Consider the following 21,160-nt stretch of genomic DNA (forward strand, 5'->3'; position numbering starts at 1 on the left):
ATTTACAGAAAATGTAATAAAAACCATCAGAAACAAGAAGTGATGAGCGAGTGTACTCGTTGCTCGGGGGTCCGCCGAGTATCTGTTAGTGCTCGGAGATTTAGTTTTCATCGCTGAATGATTTACAGCTACTAGCCAGCCTGAGTACATGTGGGGGTTGTCTGGTTGCTAGGGAATCCCCACATGTAATCAAGCTGTCTAACAGATGTAAATCATTCAGCTGCGGTGATGGAAACTAAATCCTCGAGCACTAAAAATACTCTGAGGACCCCCGAGTAACGAGTACACTCGCTCATCACTAGTGACGACCAATCAGAACGCTGCGTCACCCGCCTGTAACAAGAGCTGGACTGATTGGTGGAAGCTGCGGCATCCGGCGGGAACAGCCGTCCGTACACCCGAGGGCGACAGCTGTGGGCGACAGTCCGGATAAAGACAAGGTGACGTCTGATGTACCGACTACATCCACCCCGAGCAGCCGCCATGATGTCTCCAGCTCCTCCGTCACACCAGATCACAGAGCAGCCATCAACCCTCACGTCTGTACGATGGGGGGACAGGAACAGACGGCCGCAGAATGGCTGCTGGGGGTTGTCCTCCAGTCACCTCCAGAGCTGCACTCACTATTCTGCTGTTACATCATGTCTTATCATCTGATGAAAGTTTGTGCTGCCGTGGCCCCCGGATGGGAAGGGTGGCCCGTGGGTGGGAGGGGCTGCCGTGGTGGGTGGGAGGGGCGTCCGTGGGTGGAAGGGGCTGCCGTGGCTTGTGGGTGGGAGGGGCTGCCGTGGCCCACTGGTGGGTGGAAGGGGATGCCGTGGCTTGTGGGTGGGAGGGGCTGCCGTGGCTTGTGGGTGGGAGGGGCTGCCGTGGGTGGGGGGGGGCCGCCGTGGTGGGTGGGAGGGGTCGCCGTGGCCCACTGGTGGGAGGGGCGTCCGTGGGTGGAAGGGGATGCCGTGGCTTGTGGGTGGGAGGGGTCGCCGTGGCCCGTGGGTGGGAGGGGTCGCCGTGGCCCGTGGGTGGGAGGGGTCGCCCACGGCAGCACATCACTCCACGCTCTCGGGGATCTCCCGCTCGTCCACGATCAGTGTGTGGATGATGCCTTCTCGGCGTTTGCCGCTGCTCACGGCCTTTATGCAGCAGTCGTGGTCGCCCAGAGTGAAATGTGTCTCGGTGCCGTCGTCCACAAACTCGCCCTGAAGAGAAAGAAAAGGGTGAGAGGCCGAGCTCCCGACAGCAGACAACTGCGAGACAACAGCACAGCTCTGACCAATGATTCCGGCTCAGCTACATGGAGGCTGGGAAGCCCGGTGTTCACCTCCTGTCACACCCATGCTCCACACTGCAGCTCCGCTCCCCCCGGACACAGCTGTGACCACTGGCTCAGTAACATTATCTATTGGGGTCTATGGTGGGCTGAGCACAGGCTCCTGTCACACCCATGCTCCACACTGCAGCTCCGCTCCCCCGGACACAGCTGTGACCACTGGCTCAGTAACATTATCTATTGGGGTCTATGGTGGGCTGAGCACAGGCTCCTGTCACACCCATGCTCCACACTGCAGCTCCGCTCCCCCCGGACACAGCTGTGACCACTGGCTCAGTAACATTATCTATTGGGGTCTATGGTGGGCTGAGCACAGGCTCCTGTCACACCCATGCTCCACACTGCAGCTCCGCTCCCCCCGGACACAGCTGTGACCACTGGCTCAGTAACATTATCTATTGGGGTCTATGGTGGGCTGAGCACAGGCTCCTGTCACACCCATGCTCTACACTGCAGCTCCGCTCCCCCCGGACACAGCTGTGACCACTGGCTCAGTAACATTATCTATTGGGGTCTATGGTGGGCTGAGCACAGGCTCCTGTCACACCCATGCTCTACACTGCAGCTCCGCTCCCCCCGGACACAGCTGTGACCACTGGCTCAGTAACATTATCTATTGGGGTCTATGGTGGGCTGAGCACAGGCTCCTGTCACACCCATGCTCCACACTGCAGCTCCGCTCCCCCGGACACAGCTGTGGCCACTGGCTCAGTAACTATCTATTGGGGTCTATGGTGGGCTGAGCACAGGCTCCTGTCACACCCATGCTCTACACTGCAGCTCCGCTCCCCCCGGACACAGCTGTGACCACTGGCTCAGTAACATTATCTATTGGGGTCTATGGTGGGCTGAGCACGGGCTCCTGTCACACCCATGCTCTACACTGCAGCTCCGCTCCCCCCGGACACAGCTGTGACCACTGGCTCAGTAACATTATCTATTGGGGTCTATGGTGGGCTGAGCACAGGCTCCTGTCACACCCATGCTCCACACTGCAGCTCCGCTCCCCCGGACACAGCTCTGACCACTGGCTCAGTAACATTATCTATTGGGGTCTATGGTGGGCTGAGCACAGGCTCCTGTCACACCCATGCTCTACACTGCAGCTCCGCTCCCCCCGGACACAGCTGTGACCACTGGCTCAGTAACATTATCTATTGGGGTCTATGGTGGGCTGAGCACAGGCTCCTGTCACACCCATGCTCCACACTGCAGCTCCGCTCCCCCCGGACACAGCTGTGACCACTGGCTCAGTAACATTATCTATTGGGGTCTATGGTGGGCTGAGCACAGGCTCCTGTCACACCCATGCTCTACACTGCAGCTCCGCTCCCCCCGGACACAGCTGTGACCACTGGCTCAGTAACATTATCTATTGGGGTCTATGGTGGGCTGAGCACAGGCTCCTGTCACACCCATGCTCCACACTGCAGCTCCGCTCCCCCCGGACACAGCTGTGACCACTGGCTCAGTAACATTATCTATTGGGGTCTATGGTGGGCTGAGCACAGGCTCCTGTCACACCCATGCTCTACACTGCAGCTCCGCTCCCCCAGACACAGCTGTGACCACTGGCTCAGTAACATTATCTATTGGGGTCTATGGTGGGCTGAGCACAGGCTCCTGTCACACCCATGCTCCACACTGCAGCTCCGCTCCCCCAGACACAGCTGTGGCCACTGGCTCAGTAACATTATCTATTGGGGTCTATGGTGGGCTGAGCACAGGCTCCTGTCACACCCATGCTCTACACTGCAGCTCCGCTCCCCCCGGACACAGCTGTGGCCACTGGCTCAGTAACATTATCTATTGGGGTCTATGGTGGGCTGAGCACAGGCTCCTGTCACACCCATGCTCCACACTGCAGCTCCGCTCCCCCCGGACACAGCTGTGACCACTGGCTCAGTAACATTATCTATTGGGGTCTATGGTGGGCTGAGCACAGGCTCCTGTCACACCCATGCTCTACACTGCAGCTCCGCTCCCCCCGGACACAGCTGTGACCACTGGCTCAGTAACATTATCTATTGGGGTCTATGGTGGGCTGAGCACAGGCTCCTGTCACACCCATGCTCCACACTGCAGCTCCGCTCCCCCCGGACACAGCTGTGACCACTGGCTCAGTAACATTATCTATTGGGGTCTATGGTGGGCTGAGCACAGGCTCCTGTCACACCCATGCTCTACACTGCAGCTCCGCTCCCCCCGGACACAGCTGTGACCACTGGCTCAGTAACATTATCTATTGGGGTCTATGGTGGGCTGAGCACAGGCTCCTGTCACACCCATGCTCTACACTGCAGCTCCGCTCCCCCCGGACACAGCTGTGACCACTGGCTCAGTAACATTATCTATTGGGGTCTATGGTGGGCTGAGCACAGGCTCCTGTCACACCCATGCTCCACACTGCAGCTCCGCTCCCCCGGACACAGCTGTGACCACTGGCTCAGTAACATTATCTATTGGGGTCTATGGTGGGCTGAGCACAGGCTCCTGTCACACCCATGCTCCACACTGCAGCTCCGCTCCCCCCGGACACAGCTGTGACCACTGGCTCAGTAACATTATCTATTGGGGTCTATGGTGGGCTGAGCACAGGCTCCTGTCACACCCATGCTCTACACTGCAGCTCCGCTCCCCCCAGACACAGCTGTGACCACTGGCTCAGTAACATTATCTATTGGGGTCTATGGTGGGCTGAGCACGGGCTCCTGTCACACCCATGCTCCACACTGCAGCGCTGCTCCCCCAGACACAGCTGTGACCACTGGCTCAGTAACATTATCTATTGGGGTCTATGGTGGGCTGAGCACAGGCTCCTGTCACACCCATGCTCCACACTGCAGCTCCGCTCCCCCGGACACAGCTCTGACCACTGGCTCAGTAACATTATCTATTGGGGTCTATGGTGGGCTGAGCACAGGCTCCTGTCACACCCATGCTCCACACTGCAGCTCCGCTCCCCCCGGACACAGCTCTGACCACTGGCTCAGTAACATTATCTATTGGGGTCTATGGTGGGCTGAGCACAGGCTCCTGTCACACCCATGCTCTACACTGCAGCTCCGCTCCCCCCGGACACAGCTGTGACCACTGGCTCAGTAACATTATCTATTGGGGTCTATGGTGGGCTGAGCACAGGCTCCTGTCACACCCATGCTCCACACTGCAGCTCCGCTCCCCCCGGACACAGCTCTGACCACTGGCTCAGTAACATTATCTATTGGGGTCTATGGTGGGCTGAGCACGGGCTCCTGTCACACCCATGCTCTACACTGCAGCGCCGCTTCCCCGGACACAGCTGTGACCACTGGCTCAGTAACATTATCTATTGGGGTCTATGGTGGGCTGAGCACAGGCTCCTGTCACACCCATGCTCTACACTGCAGCTCCGCTCCCCCCGGACACAGCTGTGACCACTGGCTCAGTAACATTATCTATTGGGGTCTATGGTGGGCTGAGCACAGGCTCCTGTCACACCCATGCTCTACACTGCAGCTCCGCTCCCCCCGGACACAGCTGTGACCACTGGCTCAGTAACATTATCTATTGGGGTCTATGGTGGGCTGAGCACAGGCTCCTGTCACACCCATGCTCCACACTGCAGCTCCGCTCCCCCCGGACACAGCTCTGACCACTGGCTCAGTAACATTATCTATTGGGGTCTATGGTGGGCTGAGCACGGGCTCCTGTCACACCCATGCTCTACACTGCAGCGCCGCTTCCCCGGACACAGCTGTGGCCACTGGCTCAGTAACATTATCTATTGGGGTCTATGGTGGGCTGAGCACAGGCTCCTGTCACACCCATGCTCTACACTGCAGCTCCGCTCCCCCCGGACACAGCTGTGACCACTGGCTCAGTAACATTATCTATTGGGGTCTATGGTGGGCTGAGCACAGGCTCCTGTCACACCCATGCTCCACACTGCAGCTCCGCTCCCCCCGGACAGAGGTGTGACCACTGGCTCAGTAACATTATCTATTGGGGTCTATGGTGGGCTGAGCACAGGCTCCTGTCACACCCATGCTCTACACTGCAGCTCCGCTCCCCCGGACACAGCTGTGACCACTGGCTCAGTAACATTATCTATTGGGGTCTATGGTGGGCTGAGCACAGGCTCCTGTCACACCCATGCTCTACACTGCAGCTCCGCTCCCCCCGGACACAGCTGTGACCACTGGCTCAGTAACATTATCTATTGGGGTCTATGGTGGGCTGAGCACAGGCTCCTGTCACACCCATGCTCTACACTGCAGCGCCGCTTCCCCCGGACACAGCTCTGCTGTGCGGTGTGTGGCATCCCAGGCGCCGTAGTCACATGATGCAGGATGGCGCCGACTTACCGCGGTCTCCAGCTTTCTCCCGTTGCACCAGACGTCCATTGTGTCCTTCTCTGAAACAAGATCAGGAACCGGGTCAGACATGTGGATCCGTGATCCACTACCTACAGGATCCTGCCACCAGAGGGCGCCGCGCTCACTGCTGAGCTACGACTGTCCTCCAACCTAACAACATACGGAAAAAGGAGTCCAACTGCTGTCACTTATAGTTTTGATAAAAAGGTAAATGTTTATTTAGATAACAACAAATGTTTAGGCTATCAAACCTGATTTCACAAAAGATAAAATCACAATATAACAAGGATACGGGTAACAAACGACCCCACACATCACCAAAATTGTACAGCTGAAGGGTGCAGGTTCACTAGTTTAGTAAAAGCACGAATAGTGGTATAATTAAATAATAACACTGTCAACCATAAAGGACCCGTTCAGAGTATCCATAAACATACAATCAATGAATGCCGGCCCCCGGAAGAAGCCTACGCGAAACACGTGTAGGGGCTGCCATACTCCACACGCACACCACGGCCCCCATGGGTAAGGGGCAGTCATTGATTGTATGTTTATGGATACTCTGAACGGGTCCTTTATATGGTTGAGAGTGTTATTATTTAATTATACCACTATTAGTGCTTTTACTAAACTAGTGAACCTGCGCCCTTCAGCTGTACAATTTTGGTGATGTGTGGGGTCGTTTGTTACCCGTATCCTTGTTATATTGTACGGGAGTTGTTTCTGTCCAGATTTGGACATATATGTGGCTCTGTTCTAATTTATTATACTGTCCTCCAACCTGCAGGGTAAAGGATGGAGGATTATCGGCAGCGTCCTCCGCTGTAACCGCTCCTCCACCCAATCATCGCTCACAAGACCCTGGCCATAGACAAGACCACCTCCATTCTTTACACTGCAGGGTGAGACCCCGAGCAGCGCGGTTCGGGAGAATCTCCGAGGGGTCACACTCCTCAGATTACGGGGGAGACGATGGCCGCTCTCCTCTGTACATAGGACGGCAGCAGTCCTGCATAAGGGGGACACACGACAGCCAGGCGGCAGGAGGAGGGCACTGACACACTGTGACGGAGCCCGCACCTCCCGCTGCACCCTCACCTAGCACCACCCGGCAGTCCTCCCCGTCCACGTGCAGCACCCAGGTGTTGGTGGTCTTGGAGCGATTCTCCATGTACTTCTTCAGGCTCTTCCCGTTCACCTCCAGCGTGTACTCGTAGGCGAAACCGCTCACCGCGTCGATGTTAATGGTCGCCTTCGTCTGCGCAGCGCCAACTGCGAACGTCTCCTTCCCGACCAACTTAAACATCCAGTCCTTCCGGATAATCTCCTGGAGAGGAGAGCGGCCATGACACAGGACAACCTCCCCCAGCATCTCCTGCAGCCTCCCCCAGCATCTCCTGCAACCTCCCCCAGCATCTCCTGCAGCCTCCCCCACCATCTCCTGCAGCCTCCCCCAGCATCTCCTGCAGCCTCCCCCAGCATCTCCTGCAGCCTCCCCCAGCATCTCCTGCAGCCTCCCCCAGCATCTCCTGCAGCCTCCCCCAGCATCTCCTGCAGCCTCCCCCAGCATCTCCTGCAGCCTCCCCCAGCATCTCCTGCAGCCTCCCCCAGCATCTCCTGCAGCCTCCCCCAGCATCTCCTGCAGCCTCCCCCAGCATCTCCTGCAGCCTCCCCCAGCATCTCCTGCAGCCTCCCCCAGCATCTCCTGCAGCCTCCCCCAGCATCTCCTGCAGCCTCCCCCAGCATCTCCTGCAGCCTCCCCCAGCATCTCCTGCAGCCTCCCCCAGCATCTCCTGCAGCCTCCCCCAGCATCTCCTGCAGCCTCCCCCAGCATCTCCTGCAGCCTCCCCCAGCATCTCCTGCAGCCTCCCCCAGCATCTCCTGCAGCCTCCCCCAGCATCTCCTGCAGCCTCCCCCAGCATCTCCTGCAGCCTCCCCCAGCATCTCCTGCAGCCTCCCCCAGCATCTCCTGCAGCCTCCCCCAGCATCTCCTGCAGCCTCCCCCAGCATCTCCTGCAGCCTCCCCCAGCATCTCCTGCAGCCTCCCCCAGCATCTCCTGCAGCCTCCCCCAGCATCTCCTGCAGCCTCCCCCAGCATCTCCTGCAGCCTCCCCCAGCATCTCCTGCAGCCTCCCCCAGCATCTCCTGCAGCCTCCCCCACCATCTCCTGCAGCCTCCCCCACCATCTCCTGCAGCCTCCCCCAGCATCTCCTGCAGCCTCCCCCAGCATCTCCTGCAGCCTCCCCCAGCATCTCCTGCAGCCTCCCCCAGCATCTCCTGCAGCCTCCCCCAGCATCTTCTGCAGCCTCCCCCAGCATCTCCTGCAGCCTCCCCCAGCATCTCCTGCAGCCTCCCCCAGCATCTCCTGCAGCCTCCCCCAGCATCTCCTGCAACCTCCCCCAGCATCTCCTGCAACCTCCCCCAGCATCTCCTGCAACCTCCCCCAGCATCTCCTGCAACCTCCCCCAGCATCTCCTGCAGCCTCCCCCAGCATCTCCTGCAGCCTCCCCCAGCATCTCCTGCAGCCTCCCCCAGCATCTCCTGCAACCTCCCCCAGCATCTCCTGCAGCCTCCCCCAGCATCTCCTGCAGCCTCCCCCAGCATCTTCTGCAGCCTCCCCCAGCATCTCCTGCAGCCTCCCCCAGCATCTCCTGCAGCCTCCCCCAGCATCTCCTGCAACCTCCCCCAGCATCTCCTGCAACCTCCCCCAGCATCTCCTGCAACCTCCCCCAGCATCTCCTGCAACCTCCCCCAGCATCTCCTGCAACCTCCCCCAGCATCTCCTGCAACCTCCCCCAGCATCTCCTGCAACCTCCCCCAGCATCTCCTGCAGCCTCCCCCAGCATCTTCTGCAGCCTCCCCCAGCATCTCCTGCAGCCTCCCCCAGCATCTCCTGCAGCCTCCCCCAGCATCTCCTGCAGCCTCCCCCAGCATCTCCTGCAGCCTCCCCCAGCATCTCCTGCAGCCTCCCCCAGCATCTCCTGCAGCCTCCCCCAGCATCTTCTGCAGCCTCCCCCAGCATCTCCTGCAGCCTCCCCCAGCATCTTCTGCAGCCTCCCCCAGCATCTCCTGCAACCTCCCCAGCATCTCCTAGAGCCTCCCCCAGCATCTCCTGCAACCATTATACCAGACTGATCTGCAAAGTACAACCAACTTCTTCAGTCACCTCCAGAGCTGCACTCACTATTCTGCTTTTATATCGTGTCTTATCCTCCAGTCACCTCCAGAGCTGCACTCACTATTCTGCTTTTATATCGTGTCTTATCCTCCAGTCACCTCCAGAGCTGCACTCACTATTCTGCTTTTATATCGTGTCTTATCCTCCAGTCACCTCCAGAGCTGCACTCACTATTCTGCTTTTATATCGTGTCTTATCCTCCAGTCACCTCCAGAGCTGCACTCACTATTCTGCTTTTATATCGTGTCTTATCCTCCAGTCACCTCCAGAGCTGCACTCACTATTCTGCTTTTATATCGTGTCTTATCCTCCAGTCACCTCCAGAGCTGCACTCACTATTCTGCTTTTATATCGTGTCTTATCCTCCAGTCACCTCCAGAGCTGCACTCACTATTCTGCTTTTATATCGTGTCTTATCCTCCAGTCACCTCCAGAGCTGCACTCACTATTCTGCTTTTATATCGTGTCTTATCCTCCAGTCACCTCCAAAGCTGCACTCACTATTCTGCTTTTATATCGTGTCTTATCCTCCAGTCACCTCCAGAGCTGCACTCACTATTCTGCTTTTATATCGTGTCTTATCCTCCAGTCACCTCCAGAGCTGCACTCACTATTCTGCTTTTATATCGTGTCTTATCCTCCAGTCACCTCCAGAGCTGCACTCACTATTCTGCTTTTATATCGTGTCTTATCCTCCAGTCACCTCCAGAGCTGCACTCACTATTCTGCTTTTATATCGTGTCTTATCCTCCAGTCACCTCCAGAGCTGCACTCACTATTCTGCTTTTATATCGTGTCTTATCCTCCAGTCACCTCCAGAGCTGCACTCACTATTCTGCTTTTATATCGTGTCTTATCCTCCAGTCACCTCCAGAGCTGCACTCACTATTCTGCTTTTATATCGTGTCTTATCCTCCAGTCACCTCCAGAGCAGCACTCACTATTCTGCTTTTATATCGTGTCTTATCCTCCAGTCACCTCCAGAGCAGCACTCACTATTCTGCTTTTATATCGTGTCTTATCCTCCAGTCACCTCCAGAGCAGCACTCACTATTCTGCTTTTATATCGTGTCTTATCCTCCAGTCACCTCCAGAGCAGCACTATCTCCGCACTCACCTTCCCATCCACGTACACGACGCGCTTTCCTGACGTGGTTCCATGTTCAAACTCGATCTTGTGGACGCCGTCACTGAGCGCCACTTCCCACACGGCCACGAGGTCGGTCATCTTCTCCAGGCGGCCGTAGCGAGATCTGTGGATGTGCGGGGGAGGGGACAGGAGTGGGATCAGATTACCGGTAATAGGGACTGGACCAGGTGAGGAGGAGGATGACTACAGCCCGGAGGACAATCACTGCTATAGGGGTCACACACTGACATGGACCAGGGAGGAGGGAGGCAGCGCTGCCGCCGGGTCTATACGTTACCGGACTTCATCCTCGTATATCGTCACCTCCTCACGTGCTGCAGCCATCACCCGCTGATCGTCAGCAGCGAGAGGGGAGAAAGCGACAGAGGAGTGAGAACTACCGAGCAGAGCGACCGCACAGAATCCATAACAGACCGCGGGACGGGCGGGCTCTAAAGACCGCGGGACGGACGGACCCCACAGACCGCGGGACGGACGGACCCCACAGACCGCGGGACGGGGGGCCCCTACAGACAGTGGGACGGACGGACCCCACAGACCGCGGGACGGGGGCCCCTACAGACCGCGGGACGGACGGCCCCTACAGACCGCGGGACGGGCGGGCTCTACAGACAGTGGGACGGACGGACCCCACAGACCGCGGGACGGACGGACCCCACAGACCGCGGGATGGGGGGCCCCTACAGATAGTGGGACGGACGGTCCCTACAGACAGCGGGACGGACGGTCCCTACAGACCGCGGGACGGACACCACCAACAGACTGCGGGACGGCCCCATGTAACCCCATAAAGACTGTATATAGATGATGTGCAGCCCCATGTAACCCCATATAGACTGTATATAGATCACGTGCAGCCCCATGTAACCCCATATAGACTGTATATAGATCATGTGCAGCCCCATGTAACCCCATATAGACTGTATATAGATCATGTGCAGCCCCATGTAACCCATATAGACTGTATATAGATCACGTGCAGCCCCATGTAACCCCTTATATACTGTATATAAATCATGTGCATCCCCATGTAACCCCCTATAGACTGTATATAGATCACGTGCAGTCCCATGTAACCCCATATAGACTGCATATAGATCACGTGCAGCCCTATGTAACCCCATATAGACTGTATATAGATCACGTGCAGTCCCATGTAACCCCATATAGACTGTATATAAATCACGTGCAGCCCCATATATACTGTATATAAATCACGTGCAGCCCCATGTAACCTCTTATATACTGTATATAGATCATGTGCAGCCCCATGTAACCCCTATAGACTGTATATAGATCACGTGCAGTCCCATGTAACCCCATATAGACTGCATATAGATCACGTGGAGCCCCATGTAACCCCATATAGACTGTATATAGATCACGTGCAGTCCCATGTAACCCCATATAGACTGTATATAGATCACATGCAGTCCCATGTAACCCCATATAGACTGTATATAGATCACGTGCAGCCCCATATAGACTGTATATAGATCACGTGCAGCCCCATGTAACCCCATATAGACTGTATATAAATCACGTGCAGCCCCATATAGACTATATAGATCATGTGCAGTCCCATGTAACCCCTATAGACTGTATATAGATCCCGTGCAGCCCCATGTAACCCCTTATAGACTGTATATAGATCACGTGCAGTCCCATGTAACCCCATATAGACTGTATATAGATCACGTGCAGCCCCATGTAACCCCATATAGACTGTATATAGATCACGTGCAGCCCCATGTAACCCCATACAGACTGTATATAGATCACGTGCAGTCCCATGTAACCCCATACAGACTGTATATAGATCACGTGCAGCCCCATGTAACCCCATATAGACTGTATATAGATCACGTGCAGTCCCATGTAACCCCATATAGACTGTATATAGATCACATGCAGTCCCATGTAACCCCATATAGACTGTATATAAATCACGTGCAGACCCATATAGACTGTATATAGATCACGTGCAGCCCCATGTAACCCCATATAGACTGTATATAAATCACGTGCAGCCCCATATAGACTATATAGATCATGTGCAGTCCCATGTAACCCCTATAGACTGTATATAGATCCCGTGCAGCCCCATGTAACCCCTTATAGACTGTATATAGATCACGTGCAGTCCCATGTAACCCCATATAGACTGTATATAGATCACGTGCAGCCCCATGTAACCCCATATAGACTGTATATAGATCACGTGCAGCCCCATGTAACCCCATATAGACTGTATATAGATCACGTGCAGCCCCATGTAACCCCATACAGACTGTATATAGATCACGTGCAGCCCCATGTAACCCCATATAGACTGTATATAGATCACGTGCAGTCCCATGTAACCCCATATAGACTGTATATAGATCACGTGCAGCCCCATGTAACCCCTTATAGACTGTATATAGATCACGTGCAGCCCCATGTAACCCCATACAGACTGTATATAGATCACGTGCAGTCCCATGTAAACCCATACAGATTGTATATAGATCACGTGCAGCCCCATGTAACCCCTTATATACTGTATATAAATCATGTGCATCCCCATGTAACCCCCTATAGACTGTATATAGATCACGTGCAGTCCCATGTAAACCCATACAGATTGTATATAGATCACGTGCAGTCCCATGTAACCCCATATAGACTGTATATAGATCACATGCAGTCCCATGTAACCCCATATAGACTGTATATAAATCACGTGCAGCCCCATATAGACTGTATATAGATCACATGCAGTCCCATGTAACCCCATATAGACTGTATATAGATCATGTGCAGCCCCATATATACTGTATATAGATCACGTGCAGCCCCATGTAACCCCATATAGACTGTATATAAATCACGTGCAGCCCCGTATAGACTGTATATAGATCACGTGCAGTCCCATGTAACCCCATATAGACTGTATATAGATCACGTGCAGTCCCATGTAACCCCTATAGACTGTATATAGATCACGTGCAGCCCCATGTAACCCCTTATAGACTGTATATAGATCGCGTGCAGTCCCATGTAACCCCATATAGACTGTATATAGATCACGTGCAGCCCCATATATACTGTATATAAATCACGTGCAGCCCCATGTAACCTCTTATATACTGTATATAGATCACGTGCAGCCCCATGTAACCCCCTATAGACTGTATATAGATCACGTGCAGTCCCATGTAACCCCATATAGACTGCATATAGATCACGTGCAGCCCCATGTAACCCCATATAGACTGTATATAGATCACGTGCAGTCCCATGTAACCCCATATAGACTGTATATAGATCACATGCAGTCCCATGTAACCCCATATAGACTGTATATAAATCACGTGCAGCCCCATATAGACTGTATATAGATCACGTGCAGCCCCATGTAACCCCATATAGACTGTATATAAATCACGTGCAGCCCCATATAGACTATATAGATCACGTGCAGTCCCATGTAACCCCTATAGACTGTATATAGATCCCGTGCAGCCCCATGTAACCCCTTATAGACTGTATATAGATCACGTGCAGCCCCATGTAACCCCATATAGACTGTATATAAATCACGTGCAGCCCCATATAGACTATATAGATCACGTGCAGTCCCATGTAACCCCTATAGACTGTATATAGATCCCATGCAGCCCCATGTAACCCCTTATAGACTGTATATAGATCACGTGCAGTCCCATGTAACCCCATATAGACTGTATATAGATCACGTGCAGCCCCATGTAACCCCATATAGACTGTATATAGATCACGTGCAGCCCCATGTAACCCCATATAGACTGTATATAGATCACGTGCAGCCCCATGTAACCCCATATAGACTGTATATAGATCACGTGCAGTCCCATGTAACCCCATATAGACTGTATATAGATCACGTGCAGCCCCATGTAACCCCTTATAGACTGTATATAGATCACGTGCAGCCCCATGTAACCCCATAGACTGTATATAGATCACGTGCAGTCCCATGTAAACCCATACAGATTGTATATAGATCACGTGCAGCCCCATGTAACCCCTTATATACTGTATATAAATCATGTGCATCCCCATGTAACCCCCTATAGACTGTATATAGATCACGTGCAGTCCCATGTAACCCCATATAGACTGTATATAGATCACATGCAGTCCCATGTAACCCCATATAGACTGTATATAAATCACGTGCAGCCCCATATAGACTGTATATAGATCACATGCAGTCCCATGTAACCCCATATAGACTGTATATAGATCATGTGCAGCCCCATATAGACTGTATATAGATCACGTGCAGCCCCATGTAACCCCATATAGACTGTATATAAATCACGTGCAGCCCCATATAGACTGTATATAGATCACGTGCAGTCCCATGTAACCCCATATAGACTGTATATAGATCACGTGCAGTCCCATGTAACCCCTATAGACTGTATATAGATCACGTGCAGCCCCATGTAACCCCTTATAGACTGTATATAGATCGCGTGCAGTCCCATGTAACCCCATATAGACTGTATACAGATCACGTGCAGCCCCATATATACTGTATATAAATCACGTGCAGCCCCATGTAACCTCTTATATACTGTATATAGATCACATGCAGCCCCATGTAACCCCCTATAGACTGTATATAGATCACGTGCAGTCCCATGTAACCCCATATAGACTGCATATAGATCACGTGCAGCCCCATGTAACCCCATATAGACTGTATATAGATCACGTGCAGTCCCATGTAACCCCATATAGACTGTATATAGATCACATGCAGTCCCATGTAACCCCATATAGACTGTATATAAATCACGTGCAGCCCCATATAGACTGTATATAGATCACGTGCAGCCCCATGTAACCCCATATAGACTGTATATAAATCACGTGCAGCCCCATATAGACTATATAGATCACGTGCAGTCCCATGTAACCCCTATAGACTGTATATAGATCACGTGCAGTCCCATGTAACCCCATATAGACTGTATATAGATCACGTGCAGCCCCATGTAACCCCATTTAGACTGTATATAAATCACGTGCAGCCCCATATAGACTGTATATAGATCACATGCAGTCCCATGTAACCCCATATAGACTGTATATAGATCACGTGCAGTCCCATGTAACCCCATATAGACTGTATATAGATCACGTGCAGTCCCATGTAACCCCATATAGACTGTATATAGATCACGTGCAGTCCCATGTTACCCCATATAGACTATATAGATCACGTGCAGTCCCATGTAGACTGTATATAGATCACGTGCAGTCCCATGTAACCCCATACAGATTGTATATAGTCGCCCATACGTCTGTGTGCGCTCTCCTGGGCTCGGTGCGGTCTGTACAGACGCTGCAGGGGGCGGAGGACATCCGGGGACGCTCCATCCGCTCCGCTAGCACGGACACTCCTCCCTGGGTCGCTGCACTGACCTGCGGCCTCACCTCTCGGTCTCCACGGCCGGAAGTTACTGTGACGCGTCTCCGCTGCCTGGCAACAGTCTCCAGGAAACCAGAAGAGCGCGGAATCAACTGTCTTTAATACGCATGCGCCAGTTACGGCAGCTACCAGCACGTCACGTGACAGAGTCTGCAGCAAATCATCCAATCCTGTGATCGCTGGTCAGCGCTGTACTGTATATAGGGAGCAGGGTGACTCAGTGGTTAGCACTGTATATAGGGAGCAGGGTGACTCAGTGGTTAGCACTGTATATAGGGAGCAGGGTGACTCAGTGGTTAGTACTGTATATAGGGAGCAGGGTGACTCAGTGGTTAGCACTGTATATAGGGAGCAGGGTGACTCAGTGGTTAGTACTGTATATAGGGAGCAGGGTGACTCAGTGGTTAGTACTGTATATAGGGAGCAGGGTGACTCAGTGGTTAGTACTGTATATAGGGAGCACGGTGACTCAGTGGTTAGTACTGTATATAGGGAGCAGGGTGACTCAGTGGTTAGTACTGTATATAGGGAGCAGGGTGACTCAGTGATTAGTACTGTATATAGGGAGCAGGGTGACTCAGTGGTTAGTACTGTATATAGGGAGCACGGTGACTCAGTGGTTAGTACTGTATATAAGGAGCACGGTGACTGGTTAGTTCTGTATATAGGGAGCAGGGTGACTCAGTGGTTAGTACTGTATATAGGGAGCACGGTGACTCAGTGGTTAGTACTGTATATAGGCAGCAGGGTGACTCAGTGGTTAGTACTGTATATAGGGAGCAGGGTGACTCAGTGGTTAGCACTGTATATAGGGAGCAGGGTGACTCAGTGGTTAGCACTGTATATAGGGAGCAGGGTGACTCAGTGGTTAGTACTGTATATAGGGAGCAGGGTGACTCAGTGGTTAGCACTGTATATAGGGAGCAGGGTGACTCAGTGGTTAGTACTGTATATAGGGAGCAGGGTGACTCAGTGGTTAGTACTGTATATAGGGAGCAGGGTGACTCAGTGGTTAGTACTGTATATAGGGAGCACGGTGACTCAGTGGTTAGTACTGTATATAGGGAGCAGGGTGACTCAGTGGTTAGTACTGTATATAGGGAGCAGGGTGACTCAGTGATTAGTACTGTATATAGGGAGCAGGGTGACTCAGTGGTTAGTACTGTATATAGGGAGCACGGTGACTCAGTGGTTAGTACTGTATATAAGGAGCACGGTGACTGGTTAGTTCTGTATATAGGGAGCAGGGTGACTCAGTGGTTAGTACTGTATATAGGGAGCACGGTGACTCAGTGGTTAGTACTGTATATAGGCAGCAGGGTGACTCAGTGGTTAGTACTGTATATAGGGAGCACGGTGACTCAGTGGTTAGTACTGTATATAGGGAGCAGGGTGACTCAGTGGTTAGTACTGTATATAGGGAGCAGGGTGACTCAGTGATTAGTACTGTATATAGGGAGCAGGGTGACTCAGTGGTTAGTACTGTATATAGGGAGCACGGTGACTCAGTGGTTAGTACTGTATATAAGGAGCACGGTGACTGGTTAGTTCTGTATATAGGGAGCAGGGTGACTCAGTGGTTAGTACTGTATATAGGGAGCACGGTGACTCAGTGGTTAGTACTGTATATAGGGAGCAGGGTGACTCAGTGGTTAGTACTGTATATAGGGAGCATGGTGACTCAGTGGTTAGTACTGTATATAGGGAGCAGGGTGACTCAGTGGTTAGTACTGTATATAGGGATAAGGGTGACTCAGTGGTTAGTTCTGTACTGTATATAGGGAGCAGGGTGACTCAGTGGTTAGCACTGTATATAGGGAGCAGGGTGACTCAGTGGTTAGTACTGTATATAGGGAGCAGGGTGACTCAGTGGTTAGCACTGTATATAGGGAGCAGGGTGACTCAGTGGTTAGTACTGTATATAGGGAGCAGGGTGACTCAGTGGTTAGTACTGTATATAGGGAGCAGGGTGACTCAGTGGTTAGTACTGTATATAAGGAGCACGGTGACTGGTTAGTTCTGTATATAGGGAGCAGGGTGACTCAGTGGTTAGTACTGTATATAGGGAGCACGGTGACTCAGTGGTTAGTACTGTATATAGGGAGCAGGGTGACTCAGTGGTTAGTACTGTATATAGGGAGCAGGGTGACTCAGTGATTAGTACTGTATATAGGGAGCAGGGTGACTCAGTGGTTAGTACTGTATATAGGGAGCACGGTGACTCAGTGGTTAGTACTGTATATAGGGAGCACGGTGACTCAGTGGTTAGTACTGTATATAAGGAGCACGGTGACTGGTTAGTTCTGTATATAGGGAGCAGGGTGACTCAGTGGTTAGTACTGTATATAGGGAGCACGGTGACTCAGTGGTTAGTACTGTATATAGGGAGCAGGGTGACTCAGTGGTTAGTACTGTATATAGGGAGCACGGTGACTCAGTGGTTAGTACTGTATATAGGGAGAAGGGTGACTCAGTGGTTAGTACTGTATATAGGGAGCAGGGTGACTCAGTGATTAGTACTGTATATAGGGAGCAGGGTGACTCAGTGGTTAGTACTGTATATAGGGAGCACGGTGACTCAGTGGTTAGTACTGTATATAAGGAGCACGGTGACTGGTTAGTTCTGTATATAGGGAGCAGGGTGACTCAGTGGTTAGTACTGTATATAGGGAGCACGGTGACTCAGTGGTTAGTACTGTATATAGGGAGCAGGGTGACTCAGTGGTTAGTACTGTATATAGGGAGCAGGGTGACTCAGTGATTAGTACTGTATATAGGGAGCAGGGTGACTCAGTGGTTAGTACTGTATATAGGGAGCACGGTGACTCAGTGGTTAGTACTGTATATAAGGAGCACGGTGACTGGTTAGTTCTGTATATAGGGAGCAGGGTGACTCAGTGGTTAGCACTGTATATAGGGAGCAGGGTGACTCAGTGGTTAGCACTGTATATAGGGAGCAGGGTGACTCAGTGGTTAGCACTGTATATAGGGAGCAGGGTGACTCAGTGGTTAGTACTGTATATAGGGAGCAGGGTGACTCAGTGGTTAGCACTGTATATAGGGAGCAGGGTGACTCAGTGGTTAGCACTGTATATAGGGAGCAGGGTGACTCAGTGGTTAGTACTGTATATAGGGAGCAGGGTGACTCAGTGGTTAGCACTGTATATAGGGAGCAGGGTGACTCAGTGGTTAGTACTGTATATAGGGAGCAGGGTGACTCAGTGGTTAGTACTGTATATAGGGAGCAGGGTGACTCAGTGGTTAGTACTGTATATAGGGAGCACGGTGACTCAGTGGTTAGTACTGTATATAGGGAGCAGGGTGACTCAGTGGTTAGTACTGTATATAGGGAGCAGGGTGACTCAGTGATTAGTACTGTATATAGGGAGCAGGGTGACTCAGTGGTTAGTACTGTATATAGGGAGCACGGTGACTCAGTGGTTAGTACTGTATATAAGGAGCACGGTGACTGGTTAGTTCTGTATATAGGGAGCAGGGTGACTCAGTGGTTAGTACTGTATATAGGGAGCACGGTGACTCAGTGGTTAGTACTGTATATAGGCAGCAGGGTGACTCAGTGGTTAGTACTGTATATAGGGAGCACGGTGACTCAGTGGTTAGTACTGTATATAGGGAGCAGGGTGACTCAGTGGTTAGTACTGTATATAGGGAGCAGGGTGACTCAGTGATTAGTACTGTATATAGGGAGCAGGGTGACTCAGTGGTTAGTACTGTATATAGGGAGCACGGTGACTCAGTGGTTAGTACTGTATATAAGGAGCACGGTGACTGGTTAGTTCTGTATATAGGGAGCAGGGTGACTCAGTGGTTAGTACTGTATATAGGGAGCACAGTGACACAGTGGTTAGTACTGTATATAGGGAGCAGGGTGACTCAGTGGTTAGTACTGTATATAGGGAGCATGGTGACTCAGTGGTTAGTACTGTATATAGGGAGCAGGGTGACTCAGTGGTTAGTACTGTATATAGGGATAAGGGTGACTCAGTGGTTAGTTCTGTACTGTATATAGGGAGCAGGGTGACTCAGTGGTTAGCACTGTATATAGGGAGCAGGGTGACTCAGTGGTTAGTACTGTATATAGGGAGCAGGGTGACTCAGTGGTTAGCACTGTATATAGGGAGCAGGGTGACTCAGTGGTTAGTACTGTATATAGGGAGCAGGGTGACTCAGTGGTTAGTACTGTATATAGGGAGCAGGGTGACTCAGTGGTTAGTACTGTATATAGGGAGCATGGTGACTCAGTGGTTAGTACTGTATATAGGGAGCAGGGTGACTCAGTGGTTAGTACTGTATATAGGGAGCAGGGTGACTCAGTGATTAGTACTGTATATAGGGAGCAGGGTGACTCAGTGGTTAGTACTGTATATAGGGAGCATGGTGACTCAGTGGTTAGTACTGTATATAAGGAGCACGGTGACTGGTTAGTTCTGTATATAGGGAGCAGGGTGACTCAGTGGTTAGTACTGTATATAGGGAGCACGGTGACTCAGTGGTTAGTACTGTATATAGGGAGCAGGGTGACTCAGTGGTTAGTACTGTATATAGGGAGCACGGTGACTCAGTGGTTAGTACTGTATATAGGGAGCAGGGTGACTCAGTGGTTAGTACTGTATATAGGGAGCAGGGTGACTCAGTGATTAGTACGGTATATAGGGAGCAGGGTGACTCAGTGGTTAGTACTGTATATAGGGAGCACGGTGACTCAGTGGTTAGTACTGTATATAAGGAGCACGGTGACTGGTTAGTTCTGTATATAGGGAGCAGGGTGACTCAGTGGTTAGTACTGTATATAGGGAGCACGGTGACTCAGTGGTTAGTACTGTATATAGGGAGCAGGGTGACTCAGTGGTTAGTACTGTATATAGGGAGCATGGTGACTCAGTGGTTAGTACTGTATATAGGGAGCAGGGTGACTCAGTGGTTAGTACTGTATATAGGGAGCAGGGTGACTCAGTGGTTAGTTCTGTACTGTATATAGGGAGCAGGGTGACTCAGTGGTTAGTACTGTATATAGAGAGCATGGTGACTCAGTGGTTAGTACTGTATATAGGGAGCAGGGTGACTCAGTGGTTACCACTGTACTATATATACATATATTCCCTGACAGCAAGCAGCTTGGAATGGTATCTGAGTCATTCTATCTTCGGCATTGAATCCTGCATATATCTATATATGTTAGTCATCTTATTATGCAATTGTTTGTGTTTATAGATATTTAACTCACTTCTGCTTGTCCCTATGTAGAGAGATCACATAACTGTTTCAAGGGGGTTTATGATCCATGTAGACCTGGACATTTGTTTATCTGATCACTACATTTATTGTGTCCTGCTGTGTTAGATTGATTGGTAATGGGAAAAAAAAAAGAAGTGAGATCTAAGAGCTAGCCTTCTATAAATGTGGACATAACTTGGGGATGCATTCATGCAGGGGTGCATTCGTGCACTATTATTCGTGTACATTTATTCTAAGTACTTTTTTCTAAGTATTCAGCAGTTATAACATGGCAGTTAGACAGGGCAGGAGACAGGAAAGACAATCTAAACCTACTCCCTATTCATTTGGAACAGAACAAATACTCACCATATGTATCTGTATAATCTATATCCTGGCTGCTGCATTCACTCACCGCCCTTGCATTAACACTCTACACTCCATC

At 51.8% G+C, this 21,160-nt stretch overlaps 1 protein-coding gene across 6 annotated transcripts; it reads right to left on the reverse strand.

Annotated features, from left to right (window-relative positions):
- Window positions 1-228: 228 nt before the first annotated feature.
- Window positions 229-15,574, reverse strand: FAIM (Fas apoptotic inhibitory molecule). 6 transcript variants are annotated; one of them, XM_077273379.1, is made up of 6 exons: window positions 15,486-15,574; window positions 10,291-10,343; window positions 9,981-10,116; window positions 6,784-7,012; window positions 5,674-5,723; window positions 229-1,196 (listed from the first exon to the last, which is right to left on the reverse strand). In XM_077273379.1, the coding sequence occupies exons 2-6, from the start codon at window positions 10,335-10,337 to the stop codon at window positions 1,047-1,049; spliced, it is 612 nt and encodes a 203-aa protein (XP_077129494.1). In that variant the 5' UTR covers window positions 10,338-10,343; window positions 15,486-15,574; the 3' UTR covers window positions 229-1,046. The 6 variants fall into 6 exon arrangements, with proteins under 6 accessions (XP_077129494.1, XP_077129495.1, XP_077129493.1 ...); XM_077273380.1 differs by having other exon boundaries at window positions 15,474-15,543; XM_077273378.1 differs by lacking the exon at window positions 15,486-15,574 and adding an exon at window positions 15,351-15,458.
- Between the last annotated feature and the right edge of the window lie 5,586 nt (window positions 15,575-21,160).

The sequence above is a fragment of the Ranitomeya variabilis genome, chromosome 7 (genome assembly GCF_051348905.1).
Source record: "Ranitomeya variabilis isolate aRanVar5 chromosome 7, aRanVar5.hap1, whole genome shotgun sequence".
Taxonomy (NCBI): domain Eukaryota; kingdom Metazoa; phylum Chordata; class Amphibia; order Anura; family Dendrobatidae; genus Ranitomeya; species Ranitomeya variabilis.